The sequence below is a fragment of the Phodopus roborovskii genome, unplaced genomic scaffold, assembly GCF_943737965.1.
Source record: "Phodopus roborovskii unplaced genomic scaffold, PHOROB, whole genome shotgun sequence".
In the NCBI taxonomy this organism is placed as follows: Eukaryota; Metazoa; Chordata; class Mammalia; order Rodentia; family Cricetidae; genus Phodopus; species Phodopus roborovskii.
Window position 1 is genome coordinate 8,223,537 of NW_026126515.1, and position 25,913 is coordinate 8,249,449.

Genomic DNA, 25,913 nt, shown 5'->3' on the forward strand with positions numbered 1-25,913 from the left:
TCTAGTCCAAAATTCTAGTGCAGCATTGAAGGTAGCATGTCTCCCCCTGCTGGAAATAGTGTTGGCAATATAAATCTTGAGCCTCCAGGGGTACTGGAGAGGATTCAAGCTGCCAAGACTCGAAACCCAAAAGATTCATGCTTCAAAATCTACTCTTCATTACAGGGCCTTAGCCCAACCAAGAGTCTTAGAATAATGACTAAAGGCCCCAGGAAGCTGACCTTACAGGGGCCAATTTACAGCCCTGGGAAATCCATAAAGGGAGAAACAAACAAACAACAAACAAACAAACAAAAACCCAATGATTTGGCTACCTAACAATATTATCTACTTCCATGGACTTCTTCATATAGAACCATAGAGTAAAATAATCATAAAATGACACCTATCTATAAATACCACTGATATTATTTTGAAATTCAAGTAGTTACTACATAATGGCTGTCTGCTAATATGCAAGGGAAATCTTGACTTATTTTCCCCCTTTGAGGTCCAAGACAAAGCCATTCCTCATGGTTCTGCATATTTCATTTATTAATTTCTGCCTGTATGCATTATTCCATTTGCATTACTATAAACTGACTTTTATCTGTCTTTAAGCTTTACCTAGTTTCTTCTTCTTTCAATAACAATTCAAGCTGAGTAATTTTTTCTCCTTTACTTTTATTGATTTGTTCACTTTTTTTGGCATTTAACATTCTCTCAAGTTGGTTATTAGACCATTTTGTCTCATGTGTTTGATCTTTAAGGTGTTTGAAGGCAAAGATCATTTTAGTTAGGGGCAGTATGTCTTCCCTGTTGGGCTCAGGCTTTGCAGCTGTATCATGGGCACAAACTTGACTTCCCTAGTTTATAAACTAAGTATAACAGCACCTACACCATACAATTGTTGGGGCATCCTGAGAAAATACAAGTAAAGCTACAGTTCTTAATGATTTGATAACGGTTAATCATTGTTTTCATTTCCTTCATTTCCTCCATTTCCCAAACAACAGTCTTAACGGTGTAGGCATTCAATTATTACTTGTTGGGAGGGCTTATGGTAATAAGCACATTCATACTCACTAATAAATTAGCATTATCTGTATCTGGATGAATAATGTGATTAACTATGACCTTTTAAGCTGCTTGGATTACCAATGCAGGACCGTTCGCCATCTAGATCCACATGTCCAGTTTAATTATTTGCAACTAGTGCCAAGAACGTGCGATAACCTTCGCTGTTCAATGAAGTAGCCATTAGCTGCCCTGTGGACCCTGAGCTCTTGTAATGCCGCCAGTGCGCCTGAAACCATAGCATCCTCATTTTAGTTAACAGCTCTTTCTGGAGCACCCGGTCGGACAGACATGGGCCGCTACAGAAGCGGCCTCGAACTGTCAGCTTAGGCTTGCTCTTTTTCAGCTGTGAAGCACTCCCCTTGCGGGACTTCGTCTATAAACCCTGACACCTCCCACTGCACGAGGCAGAGCGAGCCAACCATCAACTGGCATGGAATCGTCCCACTAAAATGCTCATTGCGTCTAGTCCTCGTGCACGGCCTGCAGGGTTGACGGGAAGACAAACCGGGCGACAGGCGTGGCAAAAATGTGAGCGAGCTGCAGGGACACCGCGCGCGACGGCCAGCCCGAGCGAGTCCTCCCACGCTGGGTGCCGCAGCCCCCGCAGGCCGGGCGCGAGCAGTTCCGGTGCCCACCCCTAACGGCGTCGAGGGGACACGCCCCGAGGGCAGCTTCCCTTCAGGGCCCCCAAACGAATCCCGACTCCTGCCGTGTGGCTACAGCCAGCACCCCTGCCTTCCAACCCCAGTCATGAGCGCCGGCTCTCAGCACGATAACTCGGCAAAATGGCGGCGAGGCCTTAGGCGCCGACCATAGAGAGGACCGCCGCAGTGGAGAGAGCGCCGCTCTCCCCGCCGTCTTCCGGCGTAGAGAGAGGAAGTGGGAGGGAGGGGAGGGCGGGTCTCCAAGTGCCCTTCTAGGAGCACAGCGCGCAGTCTCTATGGTGCGGGTTCCGTGGAGCCGGGCCACGTGACTGGCGAGGGGGAGGAGAAATGGGCGGGAGGCCTGCGGGATAGCTGGAGACCCGGCGAATGTCAGGTTGTCATGGAGTCGTGGGGTCCGGCCCGCGCATGCGCCACCTGACCCGCCGGGCTGGTGGTGGAGCGGCGACCCTGGCCGTAGGTGAGAAAGGCAGGGCTCGCTAAGCTCCGGGCACCGTGGGAACTGGGATGGCGGCACTGGGAGGGTTTGGGACCGGGAGCGCTGAGAACGCAGGTGGAAGCAGGTGGAAGAGGAAGGAGAGCGAAGTGGACACAAAGGAGAACCAGGACTTTGGGGGAACGGGCTAGAGGGGCGCCAAATTTTGGGAGCAGAGGGACTCGCCATCCCTGCCTTCCATTTAGTTGTTCTGCTTTAAGGGTCGGGCCGGCGTGGGAAAGGGAATCTGGGGTGAGGCAGAGACCGTGTGTAGGGAGGGGCCTGTGTGTGTGTGGCAAGTGGTGTGAGTCCCTTAGGGCACGTGTGCCCCGCCTGGCCCTGGATGCCGTGGCTCCTGCAGGAGGACAGCCTTGAAGGCCTGCTGGGCTGTAAGCACAGGGGGTCTGGGAACGGGCTGGTTGGTGGGCACGAGGGCTACTTACCGAGTGAGTAAGTCCAGGTGAGTGTCCAGGACCTTCATTTAGAAGTTATGCCCAGACACAGGTGCACTGTCTATTCCTGAGGCCTGCGGTCCCCTACTTTAGGCCAGCTAGGCAGGCGTAGTGCCAAGGAGGGATGCGAGGAAGAAGGTGGATAGTGCCAAGAAGTCAATGGTTAGTGGGTGGGTAGGGCAGTTTTGATCCAGACTCAGGACCCAGGCCAGAGCCAAGCTCTCTGTTTATTGCCCAAGTCCTGGCAGTAGGCATTGCCTGGGCATTTGCCCTGGAGACTGGTGGTATGCCAGTCACAGCATAGTCCTGTGGTCTGCCCAATTCTGCCCTGTTGAGTTGGCAGACTAGTTGATGCCTGGAGGGTGTGCATGCTGCCTGGCACAGATGTCATGTGGGCTGGTGCGAACGGATAGGTGGGTACTGTTAATGTGAGCCCCCTTTCCAAGTGATCTGAGGACGTTCTCTAATCACACGGCCCCCTTTAAAAGATGAGGATGGAGAGAGCCACGGGAAACCGTGTGACCGTGTGGAAGTCTTTGACATGACTTTTTCAGCCAGTTTTGAGAATGGGAAGGAGTGTGAAGGAGATTATGAATAATAGACACGTAGGCAGGTACAGTTTTTCCGTCATTAAAATACACATTCTCCTGGAATGGTATTTGTGGAAATGCAGCTCAAAAGAAAACAACTTCAGAGAAAACCTACAGATACATTTATAACTGGGCTTACTTGTGGTTTTGTGGCCAATAAAGGCTTTACTGTCTATGGCCTTATCACTTTATTCTATATAAGCCTTTGCTTGGGCTTTCACCTCACACCTTTGTGCACGCATGTCATACACGTGACACATTTAAAGGGAACGTGAGCTCTCAGGAATGTTGCCAAGTAGCTATAAAAGGATAGTGCTAAAAGCTGTAGTTCAGATTGTTTCCCTGTAACCCTTTGATTGCCTTTTCGTCCCAAACTCAAAACTCCCCAGAGATAGCGGGTTACACCAACTTTTAATTTGGTTGGTATATTTGTCCTTATGGTTTCATCTTAGAATAAGGGGTATATATTGGACTAGACCTGAAAGACCTGAAAATTAGATCTTGAAGTGGTCATGGTGTTTGGAAAAACTGCACTCAGGTATTTTGGTGACTGCTTAAACTGCTTTGGCTTTCAGAGGAGATTTGTTAGATTTAGTATTCTCTTAAATGCCTCACCAGTCTGTTGCAAAGATGGAAACAAAATGAAACCAGAACCAACGGCTGGTGAGGTTCTAGAGACGAATAATGACTCTAATTTAAGAAGTGAACAACGGAGTACTTCTGAGAATGTTACCCTGTACCAGTTTATGTGAACTTATGTGTTGACTAATTTCCAATTTGAATTTTACTGTACACGGCCCACATTGACAGCCTTTTGGATAATGTGTTACATGTATATCCATATGAGGCCCAATTAGCGTGGCTCTGCCTGCTTGGGAGCATCAGTCCTCATGCAGAGTGAGTGAGTGGAGTGCAGGGGTCTGAGATGTGTAGAAAGTGATAGTGGCTTCCCACTGTTGTTGGGAAGCAGAGAGATGAGGTGGCAGGTGAAGACTGTGCAACCCATTTTCAAATGCTTGTAACTATCTAACTTTATCGTAAACTAATGCTGAGGAGGGACAATAAAACCCTCTTGATTTCTTGAGTTTTTATGTTTTCCCTGGTCCTGGGCTTAGGGGTGCTTGTGGGAAATGCCACCCCTCCGTTTTTTCTATCTTGTGTGCTGTGTGTGCCAGCCCACTCGCTCCCAAAGAAGGGAGGTGGTATAGCCCTTGTGCTTCTACTCACATGGGCCGCCTTGGCTGGAACTCGAGGCTTTTTTCCTGCTTAAATTGAACTTTATCAAGAAGAGAGACTTACATATTTTTAATTCTTTTTGCATCCAAAACAGACACTCTAAAGGCAACGTGTGCAGTTTGTTATTTTTATTCCCAGTTGCCACCAACTCCCTAGGATCTAAACTTGTAGAATATAACTTATTAAAGTTTTAGTGTTTTGGTTCTGTTGTCAACATTAGCCTGTACATTCTCTGAACCAGAGTAAATTTGTGTTTTTCTGTAGCTCTATTGACTGCATTTTAATAACAGTACTAGCATTTTAGTAGTCTTTTTGTCTTGTCAGGAGGATCACAGAAGACTTAATCGGGGTTCAGTAAGATATTATGGATTTTTTTTTCTCAGATTCTTAATTAGTTGCACCTGACTTGACTTGCCCTTCTAATCTGGATCAACAGCTTGGTCAGACCTTCCTTAGCTGAATGGCTTCCAGAAACCACATCTAGTTTCATTTTAAAGATGGCTCTGTTCACTTTTGAACAGTATTGTTTTGGGAAAATTACACTATTCACATTTGTTGGGTTTCCTACAAAAGGATCCTATTTTAGTTAGGGCTACAGTGTTATATTTTAGTCCACTTTTGAACAAGGATTGTTCAAGCTATCAGACAACGTAGCTGTGAAACAGAGAGACATTGCCTTTGTATAGTGCTCTGTTAAATGTGGCAGTGTCATTGCTTTATCATTGTGTGTGGAGGGTTAAGCATGTGACTGGTCGAAGAGTGATTTGACATGAGCTGGATGAGGCTAGCAAACTTTAAATGAGTTAGATGTGGGGCAAAATGACTTTTACTTGGATTCATGTAGCGAGTACGGTCATTTAGCATTTACTCTCATTCAGACCAGTTTGTCGCTTTAGTCCACTGCAGTTGTCCATAAGAGTGGTTCTCAACCTTCCTAAGGCTGTGTGACCCTTTAATACAGTTCCTCATGTTGTGGTGATGCCCAACCATAAGACTGTTTCATTGCTACTTCATAACTGTCATGAATTGTAAATATCTGATGTGCAGGATATCTGATGCGAGAGCCTGTGGAAGGGTCTTTTGACCCCCAAAGGGGTTGAGACCCATATGTTGAGAACCACTCACTGGTCTGTATATATGTGAGCAAGAAGTTACTCAAGCGTGCATGGAAGCATGTGTGTCCTGTTTCATTTCACCAAGAGGCTTCCCTCTAATGTTTCTCACTGGGTCCTGAACTAGCAGAAATGTTGAGATATGACACTTCAGGATATTCCAGGGACAGTGATGCTTGGCTGAGGTGCATGGAGTCCTGAGTGGATTTGGAGTTAAAGCATCTCTGGGCTTTGCTTACGCCTGCCCAGTTTCATTACTGCTTTCCTCGGTGGCACCATGTTTTCTTTATCTCCAAAGTGTCACTCCTTTTTGTTGTTTTAAGACAGGATCTGGCCAGGTAGCCCTAGCTGGCCTGAAGCTCACTATATAGACCAAGTTGGCCTCCGACTCCCCGAGGTCCCTGACCTGGCCTCCTGAGTTCTTGGAGTGTGCCACCACTGCTACCGCTCTTTAGTTAATAATATCCATAGTCTTTCCAGCATGTGTGATTGCAAGGCCTGTCTGCCCTGTGTGTCCGCCTGCCTTCCCTCTGCTTCCCCCACTCCCATTGACGGTGCATGGTATTCTGCTCCTGCACTATGCTCTCCATCTGGGCCATTCACTTCTGCATACACCATGTTCTTTCTCCTTTCAGCCTTCACATTGGCCTGCAACACACTGCACAGCTCACCTATAGCCTTTGACCGCACTAATGCCTGCTGACTCCCCATCCTCCAGATTCCAGCCACATGGCCCTTTCCTGGTGCCCCAGACTGTCAGCCTTACTTCTTCGTAGCTCCTGTCAACATAGCCATCAAGTATATGAATACATGGTTAATATCCGTTCCTTTCACTAGATCACAAGCTGCAGGAAGGATAGATACAAACACACACAATTATTCTACTCACTCTGTATCCTGTCTAGCACAATGCCCAATTTATAGGGGCACTTGATACATGTTTGTTTATGTATACAAGTGACTGAATGTAATATATCTGAGCTTCATTGCAAAATGGAATTATAACTGAGGAGGATCTTGTGAAACTTAAGAGTAACATTAACAGCAATGTTACATACCCTTATGCAGTATAAGCACTTACAGTTTAAAATTTTTGTTTCGTATATATGAGTGTTTTGTTTGTATGCATTTCTATGTACCACTTGTATGCCTAGTGCCCACAGATATTTGGATTCCCTAGGACTAGAGTTGTTGTGAGACACCATGTGGGTGCTGAGAAATCAAACCTGCTCCTAACTGTTGAGCCAACTTTCCAGCCCATCCTCTATAAGCACTTCTTAAATATGTTTATACATAAAGGTTTTTGCTTCTTTGTTGTGATCAAACTTGGGCCTTAAGTATACTAAGTAATCATTCTACCACTGAGCTGTACCTTTGGGCTGTAAACGTTTTGTGGTTTGTTTTTTTTTTTTTTTAATAATTTATTCAACTTTTATGTGCATTGGTGTCATACCTTAGAATTGGAGTTACAGACAGTTGTGAGTTGCCGTGTGGGTACTGGGAATAGAACACAGTTCTTCTGGAGAACAGCCAGTGCTATTAACTGATGAGCTATCTCCAGCCCCCTTGTGGGTTTTTTTTAAATTATTATGTTAAAAAAGAGCATATAGAGCCAGTGAGACAGTTCAGCAGGAGGAGGTGCTTGCCACCTGACAACCTGGGTTTGATCTCCAGGACCCATGAGGTGGAAGGATAGAACCAACTCCTGCACACATGCGTGCACATGCAAATGTATACACATACACAAAAATAAATACATGTAAAAAGTCTTTTGAAGTAGCATATACGTGTGTATGCACACAAGTATGTATGACTTTGGTTGTACTCTCTCAGTACTTCATTCTAAGAACTGAGAGCTTAATTTAAGAAGTGCCATGTTGTGAGTGGAGGCACTAGGTCATGATCCAGCAGCTATCTACTGGGAAAGGAGTCCTCCCCTCCCCTCCCTTGCCCTCCCCTCCCCTCCTCTCTGTTCCCCTCCCCTCTCTTCCCCTCCCCTCCCCTCTCTTCCCCTTCCCTCCCTTCCCCTCTTTAGGGAGGAGGGCAAGTTTATTTGGTTACCCATTCCAAAAAGCCGAATCAAATGTCCCTTTGTTAGTAGTTCACAAAGCTCCCACTGAGTGTGGCTTGTGTGCTTGAATTCGCAATGGAATTAGAGGGCAGCAAGGGGATGGTGAGCCTCCTTTTGGGTGGAAACCATTCTGTTTAGTAAACTTGAAGCTTGGTCAGCCGAGACAACAGAGGAGGTGTAGCTGAAGTGGGTGAGGCTAGCATTCTTTACCCCTGTTTTCTTCACCATTTGGCTCACCTGGTTCACTTTGAAGGTAATGGCTTCTTATGTAATTGTTGTTTTTCATAGAGCAATCCATATGCAAAGACTAGCTGTGATCCAGCTTCCAGCCCGCTGAAACATGGAGAGGAAAATGTCATCCAGAGAGAGCCCTCGGAGACTCTTTGCCAAGCCGGGCCGAGGCACAGAGATGGAAAGAGCAGCTCGGCCGCTCGGTGTGGCCGCTGCTGACTCAGACAAGGACTCTGGCTTTTCAGGTTAACAGTATCTTTTTCTCCTGCCTTTTACCGAATGATTTGCATGAAAACATTCCTGCCTGAAACTCATTCCTGCCTGAAACTCACTCGTACAAAAATGACAAGAAACCTTCACACACAGGATAAGTAACTATCTGAGCTCTTAAAAATAGCAGTTCTGAAAATAAGGGGGTGGGGGGACTAATTCTGGTGTCTTATGGCAGATATCCATTAAGGCACCATGGGGTTAGTTCTGAAAAAGTAATTTGATGCCCCTTTCTTTCAATTTAGACTTTAAACATTGGATCCTTTATTTCAAACTAGTTACTAGAAAAAATATTTAAACATGTACTGGAAATATAGTTGAGTTGTAGAGTGCTTGCCTAGCATGCAGGAAGCCCTGGTTTGGATCCCTGGCACTTCATAAAACTGGGCAGGCTGGCACACGCCTGCAATCCCAGCACTGGAAGGTAGAAACAGGAGGATCGGAGATTCAGGGTCATCCTTAGCTATGTATGAATTCAAGACCAGTCTGAATTACATGAGATCCTGTCTCAAAGACAAGTATTTTTAAAAATACTCAGAGTTCTGTTGTGTTAACCCCTTTTTTCGTGGCGGGAAAAAGGAAAAATAAAATACTACTGTGCCTTGTTGCCATGTAGCAGAGTGAAGGTTAGCTAAAAGCAATGCAGTCATGTATTATGTTACAAGAAGCTGATCTTTATGGGATGTTCATCCTTGTGTGAACACTAGGGTGTACTTTCATAAGCCTAGATGATATAGCCTGTTACATACTTAGGCTATATGGTATAGTCATCATCTCAAATGTGGTCTGTTATTGGCTGAACCATCTTTATGTGGTAAGCAACTATCATTTGTTAAGGTAACCCTTGCTATACTTAAAAATCCCCTTCTAGCAGCTTTTCCTAATAACTGGACCCTTTGTGTGTGGACTGTGAGACACCTGGCCTAATTGTGAACTCTATTAGAGATAAGAAAGTAGAACAGGAGACTGGAAGGTGGCTCAACAGTTAAGAGCACTGACCGCTTCTGCAGAGGACATGAGTGCAGTGTCAACTCCCACATCAGGTGACGCACAGCCACTTGTAATATAGTTCCAGGGGGCCTGACACCCTCTTGTGGTCTCTGAGGGCACATGCATGTACACAGTGAATGTATATACAGACAAATGGGCACATACACATAAAAGATACTCAAATCTTTGAACGTGTATGGTGGAATACGCCTTTAATCCAGGACTTGGGAGGCAGAAGAAGGTGAATTTCTATGAGTTCAAACCCAGTATGGTCTACATAGTGAGTTCTAAGACCGTCAAGGCTACATAATGAGCCCCATCTAAAAAAATAAAAACCAAACAAACAGCCCCCCCAACCAATCTCTTATTTATCATTATCATGGTTGTCGTCATCATCATTATTACTTGACACAGGATCTGTCTCCAAGTGCTGGATTAAAGGTATGCACCGTGACATGTGGCCTCAAAAAACCAATTTTTTAAAAAATAAAAAAGGGCTGGAGAGATGGCTCAGTGGTTAAGAGCACTGACTGCCTTCTAGTGGACCATGGTTCAATTCCCAGCACCCACATGGGGGCTCACAACTGTCTGTAGCTCCAGTTTTACAGACATACATGCAGGTTAAAAAACACTGATGCCCTAAAAACACCAATGCCCATATAATAAAAATAAACAAACTATAAAAAAAACCAAATATTAGTAAAGCAAGTTTTATTGATAGCCATTCAGAGTCTTCCTTAGGAGGGCTGGCTGTAACCCCCAGCTCAACCTCATAATTCCCTGCTGAGAATCTCATTTCTACATTGCTATGACTGAGGGTAGTGGCTTGGACTACTCTCAATATTGAATTAATGTCAACATTATTGTCTCAGGAGATTACCAGGATGATGCCAGGGGATTCGGGCTTACTATCCCGAGAATGGAGGTTTGTCTAGGGAAAGGTTTATAGGTATTACTCAGGCTCCAGAGACAATCCACCTGTATTACTGATTTACTAACTTATACTGGGAAATGCTGCTGTTAGGAAATCTAGGACTCTCCCCTTCTTGGATTGTTACGTTTTCTTCTCAGAGGCATGCTGAATGAGATGCTCAGTTATAAATAGACTATTATTCAGAGAGGGACAGCACTGGCCCAGGGGGTTAGAACAGAGTAGTTAATGTCCTGCCCAGGGCCAGGGCAGCCCAGGGCAGGGTGAGCCAGCCTGCAGCACTTTGGGTTTCCTGCTTAGAATGTAGATACTTACCAGGCTTGTCTCAGCATAAAATCCGTCTGAAACATCTATTAAAGATTTAGATTTCTAGACCTTCCTAGAGATTCTGGGGAAGGGCCTGGAAAATGGAGCCTATAAAACAAGGTCAAAGGTCTTTTCTTTCTTTATCACATTTGTTTTTGATCTGTTTCTAGATCATAAAGATAATGCATCTGCATAGTAGAAGTTTAGACACTTGGGAAAGTCAAAGAAGACGACTTTACTCATAATCCTTCCATTTATAATTCCCAGGACCATTACCTTTTAGTTCCTTCTTCTGAAGTCTTTAACTTTGTCAGGTCAGTTGTTTTAATACTGTTCGAACACAGAATGGTATAAAAAATGACCACCCTTATTCCTGTTTTCAGAAGGCAAGTTCCAGTGAACTCTTGGGGCAGGTTCCAGGGACATGGTCTCTGCCTGAATTATTCCAGTTACCTTGGATATGATGAAATTCATACTTGATCTTAGCCAAAATGCTGGCTGAGAAGCATTTCAGCAAAATTTGCAAAATCAAGATGGATGGTATTTTCTGTTTTAATTATTTCCCCAATCTAACTAGTATTTTCGTGCACTAATGTTTCATATCTAGGGATAACCACATATTGGATACAGTTCTGTGTTAGAGCCCAGTCCAAACTACTCAAAGCTTTAGACTCACCCTGAATGTGTAGAATTCTGTAGTAATTTAGTTTGTTGGTCCATTAACCTTATATTTTTGTTACCTACATTGTCTCAAATTTGGCCAGTGAGTTATATTTGCCATTGTCTCCTTTGATACCTTCTCCCTCAGTGTTTGAGCACCTCTTTCATTTTTGGGGACTACAAACTGTCTAGGTTCATCTTGTACCTTTTAAGCCAAAGACTTGCAGTAGCTCTTTCTCCAAGGACACTGGCTTCTTTATATGTAGAATGCATTTCTGTTCCCAAATCACACTTGTTTCTGGTCTGGTAGTTCTGGTCTGGTAGTGTATCAGAAGTATACATTTGGATTAACTGTTTGATCAAGGATGCACTCCACCAGCTATGTCTTGAGAAGTGTCACTAGACATTCGGGATTATACCTGTTGAAAATGCCTTTCTAATCACATAGCTGCACAAGATACAAGGTACAATTCTTTAAATTACCTTGGACTTTCAGTCCTTCTGCCTCAGCTTCCCGAGGGATGGGATTGTAGGCGTGTGCTGCCATGCCTGCTTTGTTCTGGTCTCTCTCTCTTCAGGTGGTGCTCATGTATCCCTAGCCTCAAACTCTCTATGTAACCAGAGATGACTTTAAATTCCTCATCTCCCTGCCCCTACCTCTTGTGGAGGCATGTACCACCAGACCTAGCTTATGTGGGGTGGATATAGAACCTAAGGCTGTTACATGCCCAGAAAGCTCTCTATCAACTGAGCTGCACATTGGTGAGTGTTTAGAATAGTCCCAGACACCTCTGTAGCAAGGTACAACCGTCTCTTGGTTTCTTCTGGCAGGTATCTGACTGTATTTGTTTTATGTGGAATTAACATAGGGAGAACTGTAGTCAGATAACCACCCCGCCTGCACCTGTTGCCATAACCAAAATATCTAACAGAAAGTTTTGTGTTGCTCACAACGGTCTCAATCCTTAGAGGCAGAAGGTACAGGCCAGCAGCTTCTTCTGTGGAGGTAAAAGTGTGCAGCAATGGACAGGAGCAGAGAAAGCAGGCCCTAGTCAAAGCCTGGTACAGCACGCCAAGGCCTGCCCTCAGCCACCTATTGGCCTTCAAAATAGAGCCACAAACTGGGGATCAAAGGTTCACAACACAGGCCTGTGGCCTGTGGGAGACACTTCGGATGCAAACCATGGCAGCGCCCTTTTGTTCCCTTTAGTGCGGGATTCCCAGTAAGCTCTCATGTGTTCAGGACATCAGCAAAGTTAGGTGCTTAACAGGGTGGCAGGGGACAACAGAGAGAAACAGTTTAGCTTCAGCTTTGACAAGTGCCTTAAGATTTCTTTTCCTGTCACTGTGATAAAATAAATACTCAGACAAAAGCAATTTATGGAAAGGAGTTAATTTCAGCTCACAGTTGAGTTATAGTTGCACATGGCAGGAAGTCACAGCAGTGGGAACTTGAGGCAGTTTCTTTCCTCCCACAGTCAGGAAGCACAGTAAGGAGTGCTGGTGCTAGCTCACTGCCTTCTCTTTATGTACAAGGGTCCCTGCTCAGGGAGTGGTCCTGCCTGCACCCGAGTCTGTCCACACCAATTAGCCTAATGGAGATAATCCCTCACTGACGTGGAGAACCTGATCTAGGTAATCCTTCACGGCTGTGCCTTTGTCTCCTAGGCAATTGTAGATTCTCCCAACGGTTAGCACTAACCATTCAATCAGAAAACTCAGGACAAAGCTTTCCTTTCATTTTAAAATGGATATAAATTTTAATTGCCTTTGCTTTTATACTTTAATCTTATCATGTGGTTTCCAGGGCCTCAAAAGATCTTAATTCTGCCTGGAATCACACTTTCTCCCCACTTGTCAACAATAGATTTTAAAAATAATTACCTAGTGCTGATGAAATGGCTCTGTAGGTAAAGTCACTTGACACTACGCTGACAACTTAGTAGCAGAGAACTGACTCTTGCAGGTTGTCCTCTGACCTCCAGACACCCCCTCCACCTCCACACATACCAAATGTAACCAAAAATGTGTTAGAATAATAGGATGAGACCAATGATCTCACTTTGGAGCCTTCAACTCACTTCTCACATGATCTGGGGATGAGTCTTCTCACAGGAACCCTGCCTGGCTTACGCTTTTAGAGCAAGAGGGATGGTTGATGAACATTCAGTGAAATTTCCACCTAAGAGGACCCACAGAAACACCTATCAAAGATGTTCCTTTCTGTTTTAGGGAGTCCTTTCTGTTTTACAGGCTGGGTTATGAGCCATTAGCTAGAGCGCATGTGAACTGACCCTTTTTTCTGCCCAGCAGATGGCAGCTCAGAATGCTTGAGCTCTGCAGAGCAGATGGAATCAGAGGACATGCTGAGTGCTTTGGGCTGGAGCAGGGAGGACAGGCTGAGGCCGAGCTCCAGAGCTGCAAGCACCGCCTTCCCTGCGCTGTCCCCTATGGTGGTCATGAAGAACGTGCTGGTCAAGCAGGTGAGGTGCACCAGTGGGATCCACAGTCTGCAGATGAACGTTTCTGTACTTCCCTGTGCAAACACTTGCTGTGCAGGAGGATTTCAGAAACACTAGAGCCAAACTGATGTGGACCTCCCTCCCAGGAGAGGGGGGCCCCTTGTTTGTTTGCTTTCTGATTTACATTTCTTTAGGATTTATTTTTTAAAGTGTGTGTGTGTGTGTGTGTGTGTGTGTGTGTGTGTGTGTGATACAAATACTCTACCCTGTCTTCCTCTGATCTGAGGACACCTGAGCTCACATGCACACACACACGCGCGCACGCACACACACACACACACACACACACACACACACACACACACACACGGGAGAGAGAGAGAGAGATGCCTAAAACAAAAAACCAGAAGTTCACAAGTCAGGGCTTATGTTCTCACATTTTTATCTTTGTATTTCTAGTTTTAAATGGACCTTGACCTCCTGTAGTAATGTATAGTGGAACCAAGCCAAAAAGCCACTTAAGTGGTCATTCTAACGTAAGGCAGAGTTTAGGGAAGAAACAAAAGGGTTTTTCAGTTCTAGGCACTGAAGCCACTCCCTGCATATATATGTTAGGAAAACATACACCATTGTAGTACACCACAACCCTGGGGGCCTCTCTCTAAACTGAATTAACTTGGGAATTTAGGAGTATAAGACATGTCTGTAAGCCTGCATGGTAATACACTCCTGTAATCCCAGTCCTCAGGCACAGAGGCGGGAGGGTTGCAAGCCTGGGTATATAATGAGACACTGTGCAGAAGACAGCAAACACAGCAGGAAGGACATCTTCGCTTCGGTAGCAGAGGCAGTTTCTAAACTAGAGCCACACCTTGGTGACAGGGCAGCTAAGAATGGCAGTGCCAACAGGGACCTCACCGTTGACTCTAACGCTTTGAGTAGTTTGGGCTGGGCTCTAGCACAGAACTGTATCCAATATGTGGTTATCCCTAGATATGAAACATCAGTGGATGAAAATACTAGTTAGATTGTAGGGTTTGAGAATGAGAAGTCAGTCACAAAAACTTGGTTAAGCTCTGATAGAGAAGTCTGGGGAATGGAAAAGTGATTTAAGTCAAATAGCATTTATAAACTTATAGTAATTTAACTCTGAATATAGATACAGTTCTTGCACTGACAAGTATATTGAGAATATGGCTTTAGCGTTGAGCTTCCCACCTTAGCCGGAGGTTATGAGAACACGGCTATAGCAGACACTGCCTTAGTATCTGAACACTGCTTGGTCACTTCTGAAGAATATACACTGAGATCAGCAAGGTAGGAGCTGGTGAGTTCTGAACAATCGTTTCGATGTTTTGCTTGGTAGATCCCATCTCAGCATGAACCTCGCTCTCCTCACTGTGAGGGAAGAGCATAGGGGAGGAATGGCCCAAGTGAGGCCGTCCCGGCTGTCCCGGCCTGCCAGTGCCGCCCTGTGCCTTTGGGTGTTTTCACTCTGGGCCGTTTCCCTCTCTGCTTCCCTTTGACCTTTTTTGTTGCTCCTTTGTGGCTGTGTTGACAAGCCACATGTGTTGCAGCCCGGGGTGGCTGCTCCAGGAGTGAGGAAGCTTTTCCAGCAGAGGGACACAGGGCAGATGGCAGGTTGCTAGGTTGATCAGGAGCTAGGAAGCTCAGTGACAAGCCAACCTCTTCTGGGTTTCATTTAGTTTTGGAGTTTCTTAGTTTTGAGACAGGGTCTCCAGTCGTTTTGGCTGATCTTGAAATCCTCATGTAACTGAGGGTGAGTTTGAGCTCTTGACACTCCTCATTCTACTACCTGAATGCCAAGATGATGGTCATATGCCAATGCCAGGGCTTAGGTGGTGCTGGGGTCCAATAGAGGACTCCCAGCATGCTAGGCAAGCACCCCAGCATCGAAGTCAAGCCCAGCTTGAGCTTGGCATCTTTTAACTTTGGCCAGGATATTATACTTTCTCGGTTTTTGTTGTCTTAGTTGTACCTTGACTGTGCCATTATTTCATCTACCTCCAATTTCTTTTTCTGAATGATAGCCTTTAAATAAAAAACAGGTATTTCAGGCCTGGAGAGGTAGCTCAGTGGTTGGGAGCACTTGTTCTTCCCAAGGACCCAAATTTGGTCCCAGCACCCATGCTGGACTGCTCACAACCACCTGTAACCCCATCTCCAGGGGATCTGACACTGTTTGGCACCCACCTACATACTGGCACACACAGATACTTCCTCAAGACCCCCAGATATTTCCTCAAGTTTCCCCTTAGGAAACTTTTTTTTTTTTTTTTTTTTTTTGTCTTTGGTTTTTGTTTTCTCCTATTTTTGTATGATGTCAGATATAAGTGCATTTCAGGTCACTTCCTCCCTGCTCTTAACAGGGGCTCCCCTGCGCGGGGAAGCCCAGCAGCAGAAGCCGCTGTGCTGCGCACCTGCCTTCTTTGCCTTGGGTGGAGCTGGGGCCTGCACTCTTCCACCCTGAACACAGCTGCTCTTCTCCTTTGCTTGCAGGGCAGCAGCTCATCCCAGCTGCAGTCATGGACCGTCCAGCCCTCCTTCGAGGTTATCTCAGCACAGCCACAGCTCTTCGTCCTTCACCCACCCGTGCCATCCCCTGTCAGCCCGTGCCACACTGGTGAGAAAAAGTCAGACTCCAGAAACTACCTGCCCATTCTAAATTCTTACACCAAAATAGCCCCCCACCCAGGCAAAAGGAGCCTTCCCCCCAGCTCAGAAGAAAGAGGAGGAGCAAGTGGGTTACAGAAGAAAGTGTGTACCGAGAGACTGGGGCCGGTCCTGGCTTCCAGTGAGCCAGCCAAGACTGGCCCTGTGCTATGCAGCCCTTCCACTCCAGCCCCGCCCAGCTCCAAACTCACTGAGGACTCTGCTCTACAAGGAGTGCCCTCCCTGGGGGCTGGTGGGAGTCCACAGACTCTTCAGCCTGTGTCCAGCAGTCATGTGGCTAAGGCGCCCAGCCTGACCTTCGCGTCGCCTGCCAGTCCTGTGTGTGCGTCAGACAGCACTCTGCATGGCTTAGAGAGCAGCTCCCCTCTGTCGCCACTGTCGGCCAGTTACAGTTCACCGCTGTGGGCCGCAGACCTCTGCCGCAGCCCAGACTTCTTTTCCGAGCAGAGGCAGAGCAAGCACAGGCGCTTCCAGAATACCTTAGTGGTCCTCCACAAGTCTGGTTTGCTCGAAATCACGTTGAAAACCAAGGAGTTGATTCGTCAGAACCAAGCGACTCAGGTGGAACTAGACCAGCTGAAGGAGCAAGCCCAGATGTTTATAGAGGCCACCAAGAGCAGAGCTCCTCAGGCGTGGGCCAAATTGCAGGCATCACTAACATCTGGGTCCAGTCATTCAGGCAGTGACCTAGATGTGTTGTCTGATCACCCAGACATATAACACAGAGGCATTTTTCAGTTATTTGAGTGGTTCCTTTAACTCTTTTGCTATTACTACTACCTACACTTATTTCCAACAGCTTATTTAAGAGCTTTCCTTCCTCAACTCACTCACAAAGCCACATGCCAGGTCCTGGCTGCCGTCCTAATCTGTGGTTCATGCACAGGTTAAGCACATTTATGTTCCTCTGAGGACCTCCAATTGTGAGTGCCTGTGAGTCCCTTTTCCTTAGCCCGTGGGCACTTAGCTAGATCTTGGGACAAAGGAGAGATGACTGTGTGGGTCTCTTCCAGCTTCCCACTCACCATCCCTGACCCAAGGTACAGTGACATGGATGAGTGTACAGAAAGACACTTGTCAAACCTAAGGATCCCTTCATGGCCCTCCTTCAAGTGTCTTAGTCACAGAGAAAAGTAAGAGGATGTGTTTGTATTCTACCAGGCATCGTGCCAGTTGGGCAAAACCTAAAATGCTTTGGGCACAGGTTGTGCCTGGGTGCAAGCACTTAATCACATAAAGCTTTGTTTCTTGCACTTGAAAGTCAAGGAAGAAAGGACAGAGCCATCTCATCTGACTTACACTGATCACACCAGATCTCACACAAGTAGGCACATCATTCAGACTTTTAAAATATAGGCTGACTTAGTACCATCTGGGATTGTATTTGATGAGTTGCTTTTTTGATTAAGGGCTCAAAGAAGCCAACATTATTTTGTCACTAGCTGGAAAGTTTTGTTAATTCATGCTTGAAATAGCACAACCTGTCTTTACATCTAAAAAGCTTGAGTCAGGACTGCAAGAGGTACTTGCTGCCAAGTCAGATGACCTGAATTTGATCCCCCTGAACCCACATGGTAGGAGGAGAGAACCAACTACTACAGTTTGTCCATCACATATGCACACACACTAGATAAATAAATGAATATGAAATTAAAAAACAAGCCACCATCAACATTAACACAATCAAAAGCCTGAGATGGCATCAGTGGGTCCTCAGAGTCTGGTGTAAGCTACCCTCTGCTGCGCCTCACCCAGCTGTTTCTGAGGGGAGAATGACCCTTCTCCATTCACATCTGAGTTTCACTCATCCCCTGTGGTGATGGGGAGCCAGTGTGGAAGTCTTGTGTCTCCTGTTAGATGTAGCAGCAGAGCTGAAGTGTGGTGTTCTCTGAGGCTGACCTTAGGACGGAAAATGTGAGGAGGTTCCAGAGGACACATTCCTTTCAGCTTCCTTGTGCTGGGAACTAAATGTCTAAACAGTAAGGAGTCAAAGGTGTATCCCCTTGTTCAAAATTTTCATCTTCCTGAAGAATCTTTGGTTTTTACAAATTAACCTGGTTTTATGACGAGCATCATCTATCTGCAGAGACAGAGCTCATGGGCTTTACAAGGTCCAGAGTAAAGGGTCCCATTTATTAGGGAGTTGTTGTAATTCTAACAGTTTTTAAAAAGTAAGATTCAGGTTGACTCTACTGTGTTTATAAAGACATGTCTTGGATATGACTGGTTGGAAAATAATCAACATGGGGGTCTCTCTCTACTCTGATCAACACAGAATTATTACCTGCTTTCTGAAAGTTGTTTGCTTTCTGAAAGAGTTTACAAAGGCAGAGCCACTGTCTCTGGGCAGACCCAGCTCCTTGTGATACGCTCCCCTAAATCTGTGTGGTATCATAGCCACTCCACTAGGAAGCTTCCTTTTTGGCAGAATGTTTGGCAGGAAAGCTGTACAGACAGGTGCATTCGGAATTGCCTGGGCACCATCCATGAGCTTTACCAAGCATCAGGCTGGAAGCACTTGATGAGAACCAAATGTACTCCTCTGGCAACCCTTCTGTGGAGCTGTAAGCCTCTTGGACTCTTCCTCCTAGATTTGCACTTTGTTTCCCTCCCTGTCCCCATAAAAGATGAAAGCCACCGTAGATCTTCACTGCTGAGTGGCAGGGAGGGTTAGCACCCCCAGACACTGCTCCTCCGTGACCTTAGAGCCATAGCTGCAAGTATCTAGGCTGTTAGTGCAGTGTTCTGTTCCTGGTGGAGCTGGAAGCAGATGGGCTCCAGCAGAGAAGCCAGATCTTAAAAGGAAAAATCCTTTGAGGTCAGAGGCTAGACCAGCACTTAGAGGAAGCACGGAGTGGACCGGAAAGATCTTCATTGGCCACCCAAAGCTGTAATGTAAGTAGCAATGGCCTCCGTGGTGCATGCTGTAAGTCCTTATGAAGCATTGTGCAGGGCATTTGTTTTTCCAAGGTGAGAAGTCAGTTTTAGCTCAGGCCAACCCATAGGAGATCCTTTGTCAGGTGGTATTGGCAATGCTGGAACACAGAAGCAGAACGGTTCCTGATTGAATTGGTTATAGAATTAACGTTGTTTGTAGTTTACTACCGTTTTATTGACCATAGCATCATCTGACTTCTTCTCTGGTATGATTCCTCAGCACACAAGTTACTCTTGCACATATACTGAAGTGGCCTTTCAGCCACAACCTCTTTAGGGTAGAGACTATTTACCAAATGTGAATTCTTTTAAGAAAGTGTGAAGTTATGTAGAAATTGGCTGTGAAATATCAGGAAAAAAAATAATAAAAGTCACTTACTTGAAAACTGTTTGCTTTGTAACTGCTTAAGAATTCTAAGGACTGGGCATGTAGCCGTTGGTAGCGTGACCGCCTAGTATGTGTGAAGCCCTGGGCTCTACCCAGCACCTCTGCCCTCCCAGCCACTCCTCCCAAAAAACCCTAAAGAAATTTAGAATAACTGTGGATTACTTGAAGTTTCAAGTATCATCTTGTGTTATTTGGGATGTGGAATTGGATGCTGAATATTGGAGACAGTTCAGACTTGGGTGCTGTGCAGATAGCCCGAGTACTCTGCCATGCTTGGAGGCAGAAGAGTGAGGGGCTGTCCAGTGACTTCCTCCAACTGACATACCACAGAACTTCCAAATGACAGTGGCTACGCTGTGTACTGGGATGAAGTAAAGCCACATGTCTGAAGGTCTTTCTACAACAGAGGGGTCCTTAGCACACATGCCAGCCTTCCTCTGTGTGCCCTACAGAGAGGCATCTTCCCGCTGCCCAGTCCAGCCAAGAACTGCTTCCTCTACGTTTGATAGCGGGAGTGTAACACGCTTACTCCCGTGAAAAGATCTGCAGGGTTGGCAGGGGGAAGTCCTCTAGCATTATTTCTGAACCACACAGTGGTCTGAGTGACTAACATATGCTTATAAGGCCACTAAAACAAATTTAAAACTGGGTAAATATGGCTCAAGAAGGCCCTTCTGAAATAGACCATCCTCCAGAAGTGGCATCCAGAAAAGTAGAGAAAACAGAAAGTCGATCCTGTGAGTCATAGGAGAGTCCCATTCCTTGATCCGTGCTCCTTATCGACCCCACCACATGGTTCCCATGTGAGGAAGCATCCAGGCATCTATGATTATCTGTGAACATCAGTTTAAGCCACATCTTGGAAGCGTCCACCACAGTTCATAGCCTGGTGCCAAAGAGACCAAGGACTGGCTTTTGTTTATCATTTCTGTTTCATTTTTGTTTTTCCAGGTCACTGGAGATTGAACCTAGAGCCTTAGGCATGGCAGGCAGCTGCTCTACCCCTGGGTGAAGTCCTATCCCTGATGAACCTACTATTCTGGTGACTTTAGCTAAGTCACATAGCCTCTGAGCTGACTAATAAAGCACTAAGGTTCTTCCCAGCATTACTTTTTATGAGATCTGTAGCTGTGGGTTAGCATGACTACTCAGTGAGTGAAGGCACTTACTGCCAACCCTAGTGGCTTGAGCTGACCACAGAGCCCCATATGGTAAAAGGAGAGGACAGGCCCGTGAAAGTTGTTTTCTGAACTCCATTTTAAAAGTTGGCTTAGATGAACCATAGGTGAAATCAACAGACTAAAAAGGACTAATGTTAGGACCTGTGCTCCAGTGAGACGGCCTCATATCTGTGTCTGGTCAGATCTGCTGGAATTTGTCAGTCTGCCACCGTCGCCTTTCCCCTAAGTACCTGATTGCAGCCGGCATATTCACTTGTGCCCATATAAAAACTGCCCTCAGCCAGACATGGTGGCTTTAACCCCAACACTCAGGAGGCAGAGGCAGGTGGATTTGTGTGACTTTGGGATCAGCCTGGTAAACAGAGAGTTCCAGGACAGCCAAGGCTACAAGCAAGACCCTGTCTCAACAAGTGCAAAGCACTGCCATTTTTTTTTTTTTTTTTTTTCTGTTTGGGGGCAGTATCTTGCTATATAGCCCAGACTGATCTTAAACTTGTGGCCCTCTTGCGTCAGTTTGGCAAGTAAGACATTTATTAATTTGACTGTTGAGTGCTGAATGACGATTGAGCCCAGGGCCTTGCATATTAGACAAGCTCTCTGCCACACTGAGCTACATCCCTAGTTTCTTCAAAAAAGGGATTAGTTGTGTATGTGGTGTATGCATATATGTACATGTGTATGTACACATGTATGCACATGTGTGCTCTGATACCCTCTCCCACGCTCTGTCTCATTCCCTTGAGACAGGGTCTGTCATTGAATCTAAAGCACCATGGTTTTTTGTTAGACCAGCAAGTCTGAGCAACCCAGTGTCTAACACTCCTGGTGCTGGGATTCCAGGTGCACGTGACCACACGTAGCCTTTTACACAGATGTTGGGGATCTGAACTCAGGGCCTCGTTTCTGCAGCAAGCACTCTTCCTCACTGAGCCATTTTCTCAGACTCAAACAAATTCTTACTAGCTAAAAATAAGGGCATTTGGGGATCAAATCACATCCTGCTCTTTTCTGGTAACTTCTCTGAAAACAGTCCTTTCTTTCATCTGAGATGAAAGGTATAACTGCTTTTAAAAAAGGTCTTTGGAGTGTGTCAGTTGGCTTTTTATTTCCTTTTCAGTTTCTCTCTCCACGAGCAGGGATGATGCTTCTCCACATATTGTCAAGAGCTGTGGGCCAAGTGAACATTTTCACTGTCAGTAGCCAGGGCTAACAGATGTTCTGGCTCTCTGTGAGGTCTGTGTCCAGGTCCCTGCTTTCAGGGGGGTCACCTTTTTCTGCTCAGAAAGAGATGTGAGATGAGAGGTCTGTCCCTCTGTGGCGCAGCACAGTCAGAATAGAGAAGTGTCTGTGTGTCCTGGCCTTGCAGCTTTCATCTCTGGAGCTTTAGATGAGAATAGGATGGAGCACCCCGAGATCACAGGTGGAAGGGTGTCATTGCAAGTCTTAAAATTGCCGACCGAGCAAGGCAATTGGTGTATGTAAACCCTGTGATAAAAGTCAGCCTCAGAGAGACTGTCACTTGCTTGGAGGTAATTAAGACTCTCCTGCAAAAATGTATAGTTAGAGTTAACCCCAAGAGAACAACTCAGGATGGTTATTCTGCCCTGCTTCCTGGAAGGACACATTCTGTGGGTCCACACGTGACCACTTTGGCATCTTTTCTAAGAATCCCTCCTCATTCTTAGAACACGTGGCTTCCCTGAATTTCTGAGGGTTGGTTATGCAAGACATTAGAGAATGGCTTGAAAAAAGTCTGCATGCTCCCTGCCGCAGATTTTAGCAGCTGGAGATGAGCAAGCAAGTGAGAAAAAATCCCATGGCATATCAAGTGAGCACAGCAAGTGGGTGGAAGCCGGTAGGAAATGGGGGAATTGGAAAAAAAAAAAAATACCAAAAAAAAAAAAAAAAAAAAAAAAAAAAAAAAAATAGAAAGTGGGATTTTGAGGCTGGCTCTTTGAGGGTCTGGGTCAGGGTGGATGTGTTCTCTGCAAGGTTTTCAGGTGTGGCTCGAGGGTAAAAATAGATGCTTTTAATTTTCCTGTAGAGTTTTCATTTTGTTTTGTTGTGTTTGTTTTTTGATACAGGGTTTCTCTGTGCAGCTTTGGAGCCTGTCCTGGAACTCGTTCTGTAGACCAGGCTGGTCTCCAACTCACAGAAATCTGCCTGCGTCTGCCTCCCGAGTGCTGGGATTAAAGGCATTCGCCACCAACGGCCAGCTCCTGTAGAGTTTTTATCCCAAGAACTGCCATGGCCTTGGAGGAGCACTCCTTCATCCTGATAAAGGACCTTGTAACAACAGAGCCATGGCCTCTGTTCTCTGGGAGTAGCCCATAAGCTTTAGCACTGGGTGAGCTCGTGGGAGGGGCTGACACCCTTCATTTGGGGGTGATAGTGAAAAATCAGAAGCCCTGAAAAATGGAGATCTGCTGTGACCTACTGATGGCAAACCACGCCTTCACAGAGAGCTGTATTCAAGTGACCATCCCCATTCACTTCCCCTAAAATGAAGAAAATGACCCTGGAGAGGCCAGAGGAGAGCTTCTCCGTGGAAGGTTCGTTGGAACGGACTGAGAGCATACTGTGAGGAGAAAGGTCATGACATTCATGAATGGGGATTCTCAGAAGAGAGCTGGCTCAGTAGGTGACCTCGCTAGGGGCATGCCTCTAGGCCCTTCTGCAAAGGGCGTGAGGGGAAGGGAAGATGCAGGCAAGCCCAGGGCAATAATATTTAAGAAGAATGTAGTTTTTGACAAAATGTGACTTTCCTCAGCCTCCCTTTCTAGAATACGAACTTACTGACTCCTTGGGTAGGGACATCTTTGACAAGTCTGGCCTTTCCTCAGATAAAGGAATAACGGAACAAAGCCTCTTCCACTGTCAGCCAAGAAAGAGCCTCTAATCAGCATCCAAAGATGCTCTGTGTGTGTGTGTGTGTGTGTGTGTGTGTGTGTGTGTGTGTGTGTGTGTGATTGTACATGCACACTGGTTGTACCCAGGTGTGCTCATGGATAGACTGGAGCAGGCAGACACTGGAAGTCTTCCTCCATTGCTCTCGGTCTTGTTGCCTGAGTACAGACAGGCTCTCTCAGAGAACAAGGCTCTCACCAGTTTGGCTAGGCACAATTGTGAGAAAGCCCATAAGATCTGCCTGTGTCTGCTTCCCGAATGCTGAGGTTACAGGCACCGACAGTCATGCCTGACTTTTACACACGTGCTTAGGATTCACGAGAAGCCCAGTTCTCATGCTTGTAGAGCATGCACTCTGACCCATCTCTTGAGCGCCTAGGGTGCCATGTTTTGAGGTTAGTTCCCAGCTTGTTTATTTCAAAGTTAGGGGAAGAAGAGAAGTAGGAAGAAAGCATACACAAACACATATCAGTCTCAGAGTCCCTGCCATGTTTAACATTCAGGGAAGCCTTGGGGACTCCCGTGAATGCTTCACCCCATATTTCATTCTCCTGCCCTCTGGTTTTGAGCAGACCTCTCTTTTTTTGAGGGAGTGCACACAGATATCCGCCTAAGCAAACTGGAAGGGCAGCAGATACAACAGCCAACCTACAGCTGTGGATACTCAGCCTGACCACACAGCAGAGGTATGGTCTAAGCAACTGCCCTCTGCCCTTCAGCAGGCAGCTGGGTCAAGGTAACCCGAGGAGGAAGCCTCTTTCAAGGCTTTCCTAATAGATGCTCATCAAGCCAAGGTATAAGTATAAGCCCATCTGGTCCCGGGAAAGCTTGGCTGGGGTAAAAGTTCTGAATGAGTACCAAGAGTGGTGCTAGGGGGTGGGGACAAGAGAACCAGGAATTCAAGGCCAGCATGGGCTAATTCAACCCCAACAACTACACCCTCGCCCAAAGACCCCAAAATAACACACACACACACACACACACACACACACACACACAGAGTATATTCTCAAATCCTGGTCATTTCACTTCTGAAGGTTTTAATGATTTCCCAACCTTACCTGACCAAAGCAGTGCCATTGTTATTTCAGGGCAGCGGATTCCTTAAATTGTTAATGTGGCTTGTGTCCCACGCACTGACCTAGCTGTGTGGTATAAAATGATGACTGTTCTAGTTTGCTTTCTGTTGGTGTGATACACACCATGACCATGAGCAAAAGCAACTTAGGTGAGGGACACGTTTACGAGGCTCCCACCTTCGGGTCTTAACTGAAGTCAGGGCAGGAACTCAAGAGGGAACGGAAATGGAAACCATAGAAAAATGCCCCTACCGGCTTGCTCAGCCATCTCTCCTATATAACCCAGGCTCACCTGCCTAGGGGTAGCACCACCAGCAATGGGCTGTGCCCTCCTACTTGAATCTCTCACGTACACCAGCACAGGCCAGTCTGATGGAGACAATTCCTCATTTGAGGTTTCCTCTTTCCAGGTGACAACTGCTTGTGTCGAGTTTGCAATAAAAAAAACTAACCAGGATAATGACTGAAACGGAGGAGGGTGCGGGTGACTATTACACCCTCGACGGCATTGGTCTCAGTGGGCCTCAGACACCGCAGTTGGGTGAGCCGAGCCTAGAGAAGTGATGCCTCCCACTTGCCTCTTTTATTTCAAAGATGAGCACTTTGATAACTTCGGGAGTGATGAGGACCAGAGTCCTCGGTTGAAGCTATCATATTGAGCGTAGCAGGGAAGGGAAGTGTTGGTACAGACCAACCTATTGGTTAGTTGTAAGTTCACTACCCTCACACCATGCGGGTACAGGGTACACTGGGAGAGTTCTCAGGCAGACTATCCTGTTGGGTGACTCTCTGCTCTCCTGTATTACCCAACAGCAGCCCTGTCTGGTCACTGCAGCTGCCAGCAAAGGCACCCCCACATCCTCGCTTGCTTGTTCCGGCAGCACCAAACACTTGTGAGGCACTGTTAACCCATCTCTGCAGCCCTGACACCTGAGCCAGGAGCCTGCGGGGAGACAGTGATGTGAGGCCATGCCTGGAGTCCAAGGCAATTCAGACTAGAACTGCAGGAGTCCTGTAAGTCTTAGAGAGAGGAGCTCGAGGCAGGTGGAGATGTGAGCTCAGGCACAGGGTGAAGCCCTGACAAATAGATACTGGGTAATAGCATTTATTTATTTGAGTCAGGGTTTCTCTGTGTAACCGCTCTGGCTGTTCAGGCACTCACTTTGTAGATCAGGCTGGCCTCGAACTCACAGAGATCTGCCTGCCTCTGCCTCCCTAGT

At 46.3% G+C, this 25,913-nt stretch overlaps 1 protein-coding gene across 6 annotated transcripts in view; it reads left to right on the forward strand.

Moving 5' to 3' along the window:
- Window positions 1-16,942, forward strand: part of Cipc (CLOCK interacting pacemaker) — a 76,930-nt gene extending 59,988 nt beyond the window's left edge. The window contains exons 1-4 of one of the 6 annotated variants that reach the window (XM_051196100.1): window positions 1,470-1,587; window positions 7,946-8,133; window positions 13,359-13,528; window positions 16,028-16,942. In XM_051196100.1, the coding sequence (XP_051052057.1) occupies window positions 7,998-8,133; window positions 13,359-13,528; window positions 16,028-16,921 (1,200 nt within the window). In that variant the 5' untranslated portion in view covers window positions 1,470-1,587; window positions 7,946-7,997 and the 3' untranslated portion in view covers window positions 16,922-16,942. Of the gene's footprint in view, window positions 1-1,469; window positions 1,588-2,015; window positions 2,182-2,608; window positions 2,657-4,019; window positions 4,136-7,710; window positions 7,848-7,945; window positions 8,134-13,358; window positions 13,529-16,027 lie in introns of those variants that run through there. The other 5 variants (XM_051196095.1, XM_051196099.1, XM_051196096.1 and 2 more) reach the window with 5 other exon arrangements.
- Window positions 16,943-25,913: the final 8,971 nt, after the last annotated feature.